General features: G+C 47.4%; 1 protein-coding gene across 1 annotated transcript in view; it reads left to right on the top strand.

Moving 5' to 3' along the window:
* The window catches only part of LOC142589712 (uncharacterized), a 28,756-nt gene extending 22,547 nt beyond the window's left edge, over nucleotides 1-6,209 (top strand). The window contains exons 3-4 of the mRNA XM_075701261.1: nucleotides 2,310-3,228; nucleotides 5,491-6,209. Of these exons, the coding sequence (XP_075557376.1) occupies nucleotides 2,310-3,228; nucleotides 5,491-5,898 (1,327 nt within the window). The 3' untranslated portion in view covers nucleotides 5,899-6,209. The remainder of the gene's footprint in view (nucleotides 1-2,309; nucleotides 3,229-5,490) is intronic.
* The last annotated feature ends 3,132 nt before the right edge of the window (nucleotides 6,210-9,341 follow it).

Raw genomic sequence — 9,341 nt, forward strand, 5'->3', positions numbered from 1 at the left:
CGTTTAGCTTGCGCACTCGCGCATTCAAACGAATACAATAAACACACGCGCTACGTGAAACAACCGGGTCGGGGGGGGGGGGGGGGATACGCACGAGCACGGCAAACGGGCACAGCAATTGAACCCGTACAGCATCGATTAAAGGGCCCCTGAAACGGTTCGGACAAATTTTGTAGACGCGTAGGGTACAACTTAAGTAGAACATCCGCTCCACAATTTAAGTGAAGCGTTACGTATTAACGGAGCTACCAGCGATTACAAGTTACCCTTCTCCCTAGCCATACTTTTCCTTCTCAACTCGTTCGCCGAGCGATCGGGGCTAAGCTCCGCCTTCACTGGTTCTGCGTAACAATGCGACGTCACATCGTCCACTTCCGGTTGTTTTGGAGCCCGCCCGCGCGAAACCTCTCCGTTAGCCGCTTGGCCGTCGACTGCAAGCGAGAGCTATCGAAGCAGCGTGCGTTGCGAGCATTCTATCGCGAACGTGCCTGGTATTCCGTTAACCACACACTAGCGGAACGTTTCAACTGAACGGTGGAAGCATAAACTCAAGCTGATGAAGGAACTTTAGCGTAGACATACGTGAGCTGCCTGATTGGTCTCCACGGTGCGGCCACCCGTTAGCGCAGAGTTTAACCAGCCAAAGAAAGAGCTAATATTGCTCCAACCAAGTGTAAAATATTTTAAACATTTACAAAAACAACGTGTTAACGATTACACTCCGGCGAAAAATGTACACCAGCAGCAAAGAATACATTTTGTTACTGCTACTGTGTCTGGTTGAGCTCTATGCCACCAGGTGGCTGCGCCGTGCAGACCATGCACATTTGCGCTTCTGTACATCCCATGAAACGACACGCCAGGGCACACGGCCAGGCCCTGTCCCCTTTGCGCTTGGGTTTGCCCTAATACCGGACTCGCGAAACGCTATTGCGTTAGTAATCTTCCGGTGTAAAGTGACGGCCAATATCGCGCAAATACTGGCGCCGATCGGATAGCGGCAGTCCAATGCGCTGCAGCCAGTCCGCTCGTCTACTGGCTTGCAGAGGCACACAATGTCGCAGCTTGACATATTGCCAGTCGCTATGTTTGCAGTCCACAACCCAACAAAGTTGAATCATAGTGCTCGCGAAAAGACAGACCGACACTGACGGCGGAGCTCTCGTCAAAGACGGAGCACGTTGTAACACAAACAGACGATACTTGCTGTATGCCGGAAGTGCTTAAATGTACTGAAAAATTTTCCTGGTGCATTCCCTTTATGTTGCTTTCTTTTTATAAAAACAAATTAACTAAAAGTTCGACTATTAGGAACATCATTTGTTTACCATAAAGTTGGAAATATCGATCATGCGCCCTGGTCAGCCAATCGGATAGCTCGCCCCGCTGACGTCGTATGGATGATTTGCGTCATATGGGGAGGGCCGGCTTAAAATCCCGCCGCGCAGTGTGCTGCGATCGGCAGAGATGAGTATTTTTAAAACCTTAGAATAAATTGCACGTTTTACGCAAAGCACTTAGATGCGTCTATTAATGATCAGAAGGACCTACTCTAACGACTCAGTACGTTTGTAGAAAATCGTCAAGATCGTTTCAGGGTCCCTTTAACGACTTCCGAGAACAAAGCGAACAGGGCCGAGTCTGCAAAGCGCAGACAAGACTCGGAGGTCACGTGCAAGGCACTGCACGGGAGGTATGAATAATACTGTGCTGAGACCATCGACGATGATTGTCAATGTAAGCAAATAGCCCGAACGAAAGAGTGAGCGAACAAGTGACAGTCGCCACCTCAATCTCGTCCATCCTCCCGCCTTTCTACTTTTGTCCCCTCCCTCGTCCTCGCGGCCTTAATTCGGTTGCCCGAGTTAGTCTGTTCAGTGGTTTAGCTTTTGCAGTTCTAATATTATGCTGCGACTTCGTTTTCGCCCATGTCACACTTTCAATCTCTTCAGCGCACCCCTTGCAATTCCTAAGCGTGCATGCAAATGGCGAGCTAGTGCATGCGCCCTTCAAATCCAAATAGTTGCGAAATCAACTCCGCCTTTACCTCCCGCATACATCTTGGCCACTTTACCCACAGCGCAATACGACCGCGCCTTTGGAAGCGTCATCTGCGATATAGTTCCTGGAATATCCTCTAGTGATCATGAGCTTGTCTATATATGTAGCGACTCTGTGCTGTCCACGTCTACATCTCAGCTAATCCGTAAATGGTATAATTCGTGTTTTCTTCTTCATAAGGCAACAGTGCGCTTGATAGGCGTTCGCACAAACATCTAAAGCCTCTCTTTTGATGCGTGTTTTTTCAGCACTGAAGTGACCGCTCTCTTCTCCCAAGTGGTTCTTCACTGCCCTACGCTACGACTCCTCCAGCTACCTCGGCCAGGACAAACGCGCCGCGGCCAGTTCCTGAACGACGGCCCAAATGCACGACATAAAGTGGTGCACTGGATGAAAGCCTGGCTCAAAGCTCTGCGGACGACCACCAGCTTGCACGAGCTGCGCCTCAATTTGCCAGACATGAACGAAATAATGTGTCGCGCTCTCCTACAAGCTGTCGATAACAACAAGACATTGAAGAAGGTGGTATTCCAAGAAGTGCCGCTGATCGCGAATAGCAAAGACAGCAGCAATCTAATGGTCTTGTCCAGAACCATCAATGAGCTCAGCCTCGGCGACCGCGTTCACCTCATGAACCTTTCCGTGAGCTTTGGGAACGCACCCAAGATATTGGCATCCACGGAGCTTTGCACCATGAACTTCGACAACCTCTGCATCGAGTTCAGCGCCGAACACGACGTGGAACCTTTAAAGGCATGCTGCGAGGTGCTCTTCCGCCGCGGCATCTCAACGTCGTTCAAGATCTGCTGCGATTCGATGACCCAAGCCGCTTTCGACACCTTGTTGAATTGGTTAGCCACGTCGTCCACGCTGACCCACGTGGAAATAGTCAACGAGAAAGCTTCAGCGATGGCGGGTTTCAACTGTGGCTGCATCTACATATACGACCGGGTGGTCTCGGCGCTGGCGAGGAACGCCAACATCGCTAGAATAAGATTGGTTGGCATCCATGTGAAATTGGAACACCTCGACATGCTTTGGGACTGCGCTTACAATCATCGAAACCTCGTCGGCATCAACCTAGTTCCACAGTGCTATAACATCTACCCGTGCATAAAAAAACACAGAAATTTGCAGAGCAAGAAGTTCTGCCGGACTGCCTTGAAGGTAAGGTCCATCGTTCTATCATTCTTTTTTTGTTTTTGGTGCAGCAAATGTACGAAAACACCAGACACGCTTGCGATTCAGCCGCCGTGCTCCAGGAGCGACGGCTCATGCACGGGATGAACATCCACTGAATCTGAATTTATCTGGCGTGTCAAAAGAATTAAACCGGATAGATAAATGCAAATGTTTCCGTGACGGAATTTCCAGTCGAAACCGCAGTACTGGTGCGAGCGCCGGTAGGATGTGTAGACCAACAAAGTGCAGTTTCCTAGAGACCAGAGGGATCTCTGTCGCCATGATCGATGAGAACGTAAGAATGTACACTGTCCGACTCAAGGTCAAATTACGCAGATGCGCCAGCGAATTAGGTTCTCTTAGGAAAAATTGGTCTTTATCCAGCATCCTGTATTCTTCATATCTGAAGGGGTATATGGTTTCTTCAATAGGGAAGTGAGGCACTTCGCCGAGATTTTGCGTGGATGCAGATACATTACCTTGCTTTGTTTAGAAAAAAAGTAATTGCTTTAAAATTTAGCAACATAAAACATAATAATTAGATCCAGAAGAACATTAGATGAGCATTAGACTAATCCGCACGTACCTATAATTCCGTAGTAGCTGAAAAGCAGTTTTCTCCAGCGAGTTTGGTTGGAAACTCCGCTGCAAGGCATTCCGTCGTGAGTAGCTAGCGAGGAATTGTCTCTACAGTCTGTATTGATTAATTTGCCTTCTTTCTTGTCTTACAGATGCTTCGCTTGTTGAAACGCTGACGCTCGAGGTATTGCAGAAGCACAACCATCGAACTCAGCAAAACCAGTGTGTCTAACGTCGGTTTAAGTGGTATCGGCTGCGTAATCTAACGAACAGTAAATTGCCCGCAACTTACCTGCTTTGCGGGCAGTTTACATGACATCTCAAGCTACTCGTTTTTTCCCTGCATTACATGAAGGTTCTGAAAACTCTAGAAAAAATGGTGACAAGCGTCGTATCACCGAAAAGAACTTAATATAATTTCTTTTCTTCTGCTTATTCGGTTTTGATTACCAGAACGATTGTGTGTTGTGACGTCAGCACACATTACGTGGTCACGTGGGAGCAAAATATTGCGACGCCTTGGCGCCCGCTCAGCCGTCAGCTATGCTGCCACATCGGCCCTCCCAATGAGTAACAGAATAGCGGACGACTGAGCGGCCGTGAAAGCGTCGCAATGACTTGCTCCCGCGTCACCCCATACTATGTAATGACGTCACAACGCACTATGCTTCTGGGAATGGAAACTGAACTATAGCAGTTGAAAAGCAATTATTTTAAGTGATTAGGGCAGCAGTGAGATCTTACCGTATTTCTTCCGCGGTTTATCATCGCCGGGCCCTCAGTAGAAGGGGAAAAAAACTTGGAAGATATCGTGTCCCTCACCGCGTTAGCGATATTTCATGATAGATGTAAGCCAAGATTCATCTCTTAGACTGAAAGCAATTTCCCCATTAATACTTCGCCATTCTTTTAATTATATCAAAACTATACAATGGAACTAGTCTGGTTGTTACATATTACATATGTACACATACACACGTGTGTCTGCACATGTACATCCCTCATGCAGATGTATGAAACACGCTGAGTCACCAAAATCACCTTTTCAAGTTTAAAAATGTCGTTAGATTTTGTTAACATGGCACATTCCAGCTTTGTTCTTTTGGAGCGGATTGTTTACCTGTAGGATTAGGGATCACATATTTTCCAGAACCGAACTGAAATAGTAAGATATCTATCTTGTCTGTCGTTTTCACTTGTTAGCGTCAGGAAATATTAATGTCAAGCTAACTCGTCTGAGAGCATATTGTTTCAATCTCGAAAACGATGTTGCCACACTGCGCTGGAAACAAGCGCCAACTGTCGTCATGGCTGCTGTGTTTGAACAGTTAGCAGCGAAATGCACAAAGCTCTTCGTCAGTAAGTGCAGTTTGGTACGGGCCAGCCTTTTTGCTTAACGTGTGTCCAACATCACAGCTGGCCAATGCTCCTAAGAATAGTTCTAGCGTAATAACTGTCCTCTGAATGCTGGCCTATGTTACGCAAAAATAGGGCTTCCGAGGGGTCAGCGGTATTTTACTCCACATGCAGCACGGCGACTGCGTAGCCTTCGAGATCCGCCTCCTTTAATGTTGAGAGAGCCTTCGCGACGATCTGCGATGTTGACGTGAGATATTTGCGCACACGTTCATTGCTTTATCTCTACAAAATTTTGAACCCTTGCAACAGCTGCAGGAGCTCATGCGCAAGAACGCCGATCGGATCAGTGCGGCGGCCGGGTTCGTGTTGGGCGAGGAGATCCGCAAGGGCGCCAGAGTCATCGAAGTCCAGCATAACCACCCATGGCTGCTGGAACTGGTGCGGGAACGAGCATCGGTCACCGACGCCGAGGCCGAGGCGATGGTCCAGCGAGCCATGCGTATGGTGCGAGATTGCAGCCTTCGCGACTACATGAGGTTGACCGGCGTGGTCAAGGAGAATGTGGAGCACCTTGACACCGACTCCAAAGGATTCCAGCTCGCGGACTTGAATGCAGACTGCTGGCTCCACGTGCGCCGATACCTGAAGATAACAGATGTTGTTATCCCACGCGGTGTCAAGTCTGCGACTGGCCCACCGGGCCCGTGCACCCCGTGAAATCTGTTTTAGCAAGGGGCCTGCATCAGCCCACCTTTCCTTCTCTCCTCCCCTCCATCCCCCCGAAAAGAAAATTGTGGCTACGCTCCTGTGCTGCCCGTAAAGACCTATCTCTTTGTGCGTAGTGCTGCGCTTGGCCACGTTATGGATGTGAGCAAGCCTATACAGCAAATCCCGTATGCATGCGCTAATCAAGAAATAAAAGCGTTATTGTGTAAAGAGAATAGCGTCGTTCTTTTCGCTTTTATAGAAACCTTATGATAAAAATCACGCGACTGATTACCATTTCCCTTCTGCAAACAGATCAAAGATGGCCACATTTATAGTTATTGAGAATCGACAGCGAACACCCCCGGGTTGTATCAGTCAGACGGATGTATCAGTTGCCCCTCGGTATCATTCTCTTAAAAAGCGTGCCGCGATCTTGGACTACAGTGGAAATTAAAAAGGATAGTCGTCTTTGTCGATTTGTTGTTCTGGGTCTTGTTCACTGCGGTGAGAGCGCGCGTGCTTCTCCAGCGGCACTATAGAAGAATACGGGTCTTTGACCAATAAAGCAGTAGTCACAGTCCGGAGCCTGTGTATGGCGTTTTTCAAGTGTGCGCGAACGTGTTAATGAAGAAATAGGGCGCATCAGAAGAAAGGACGGTTCGGTGCCTGATTAGGGAAATGTGGGACACTTGGTCACTCGCGTTATTACTAGGAAAATTATTACATTCTTCAAGCTCACATACCGTCAAACGCATACAGATGCATGTATATTATATGGTCAATATGCATGCGAAGTTAGAAGTTCCTGTGTGAGGTACATCCTAGGGTGAGATTTCCTTTATCAAAAGCAAGAAGAGCTGGGGGAGTTGGTGCGGTAACACAGTGAAGCAGCTGTAAAGTCAAACGCACAATGAACAAACAAACAGCAATTGACTCCTCGAAAGCCGTATACAACCTGCGAGGAACCATGACAACGCGCGAGTCATATGCGTACAACTTTTTAAAGTGTGCGGTTTTTTTTTTTTTTTTTTTGCAAGCAACTAAAATTTGCAGTGCGACTAAACAAACAGCTTTCCTGGAAATTGGAACCTCGATACCGCAAGGTCCCACATGTCTGCTGTCACTTCCTACATGTGGAAAAATTAACCTGCATATTGTCGCGATGCCTGCGCTGGAGTCATTTTCAACGACACGCGAAGCAGACGTGAATTATACGTGTCTCAACATTGTTGCTTCTCTTTCAGAGTAGGCAGCGTCAGCGGCTCGCCAAGTAGCTCTCTTTAATTATATTTACATTTATCAGTAATAAAAACATCGCCACTGCCGCACAGGGGTCTACGCGAGTTATGCGGCTTGTTTTATGCTGCCCACGTTGTACATTACGTGGCCGAACAATCCCACTCATCAAGCACGTAATCGACTAAAGATTACTGGTTAAACCTGCAACAATAATTTTGGAACGTGTTGTAATTGCAAAGTTGAGGTTATCTTCTAATATACGCAGATCATACCCCTCCGCTAGCAATCTCGTGCCCTGTAGCCCATCGAAACGCGCTCTGAAAATACGTGGCGTATTGGATTGTTGTTCTGTTTAACATTTATCGTGAGTCCATTTTTCGGCAGTCTCGAGAAGCGTTAAATACTCCTGGAGCTGCAGCATACCTAAAGTTATGGCAGTGCCAAGAAAAAATGCTAGTTGCATTGCAAACGCCACCAGTTCCGTAGCCTTCACGGTGTTATCACTTCATTTACAAGGGGTGGAAAACCTTTATTTGAAGAGTTTTCATCCCCCCGTTTCTTGGGGAGAAATGAACTCTCCGACTATGATCATTGGCGATGATGGGTTTGATTTACGCATTTCTCTTTATCAATGAGTTAACTTCATAGTTGTGCTCGATGCCTAGTACAAAACACGAGGAACGAGCTTGTGTACATGAATTTGAAAGCTACTGAAAAGTTGACGTGAAGCATATGTATACTACGTCGTTTCGAAAGGTAGACAATAAAAAGAAAAACGCGTGAATCTCTTTCTCCCTCTCTTTTTTTCACCGTGATCAAGTATCAAGCATGATGACGGCTGTTGAAACTCACTTCGGACAAGATATACATGTTGCGGTAACAGCTGCCTCGCCTGCCAAATTCTTCACAAATCTACTCGTGAAGCATAGTTTTGTGCCTCTCGTAAATCGTATGCCTCCATTTCTGCCAGTAAAACGAGCTTGTTGACCAACAAGCACTTAATCATGCCAACGTGCGTCTTGCGATGCGCAGCTTGTGTTCACCCCGATGCAGGAGGTGATTTTTTTTTTATTCGTGTATATATACCGCGGCTCCGGTGTGTTCCCCCAGCTTGTCGGAGTATATACGCAGGCGGAATTGCATCCGGCTCATAAGATATCGCCTCACACATTCAAGCGTTTGCGGCTTGGAAATTCCTTGAATGCTTTCGCGGTCGACCGAGCATGCACGGACGCTGGCTGCGAAGCGTGCGAGTGTTGCTAGCGTGAAGGGACTCGGCCGGTCTGGAGCGTCCGTCTCGTCTTTGGAACGCATGTACGACGACGCGCACTACAGGCAGTCCGTGCATGGTGTGAGGCGTCCAACGATGTCGGAGGGGCAGAAAGGCCACCGGATGTGTCGTCACGGCAAAAACTACACAGAGTATCAACGAAAAAAAAAACTTTCTCAAACGCGGTCAGTGCGAGATAAAAAATGTGAAAAAGTTCAAGGAAGCTCGAGACAATTTACTCGGTTCGCGCATGGCGCGTGAATGCATTACTGAAAGAAAGTTTAGAGAGGCATGGAACGATCAATCGTGAACCTGCGATACATTAAAACGTGCAAAGTGGTTTCAGGCCAATACGCTGAACTTATTAAACCGACTTCGAACGGGTCTGTGAACAAAGGTGAAGCAGTGACAACTTGCATTTTCTTAATCCTGGTATAGCTATAGCTGCTTCTCTGAAAACGGATGCAACACTTATTTCGAAGTCCACTTGAACGTCCTCGTGCCGCCCCGCGCTAAGTCTCTCCACGAATATTGCGTCTTCGAAGTCTAAGCGCTCACAGGGACTCGATGGCGCGAATTTCATTCCCATAAAGGATCATTTTCAGTCATTAAAATAGACTCAAAATATAGAGCATTATCGATAGCATTCCCAGGTATTTATGCTATCAGCATTCTTTGGAAAATATGCCCGCTTTCCGGTTTGTTCGTTTGCACCTAACGTCTTTAACACGCTGGCCCAAGTCGTCTAATAGCTTGGAAAATTAGGTATGTGCTAGTTGTCTTGCAGAGCAGACGACATTGGGCACTGGGTATGTGACCGAATAGAGAGCTTCTCTCTTCTGCCACCTCTTTTCTCTTCCCCCTGCTCTTCCCTCTTCTCTTGTTATCTTCTCTTCTATATTCTCTCCTCTCTCTCCTCTATCTTGTAGGAATCTGCAGTGGG

This window comes from Dermacentor variabilis, chromosome 8, assembly GCF_050947875.1.
Source record: "Dermacentor variabilis isolate Ectoservices chromosome 8, ASM5094787v1, whole genome shotgun sequence".
Taxonomy (NCBI): domain Eukaryota; kingdom Metazoa; phylum Arthropoda; class Arachnida; order Ixodida; family Ixodidae; genus Dermacentor; species Dermacentor variabilis.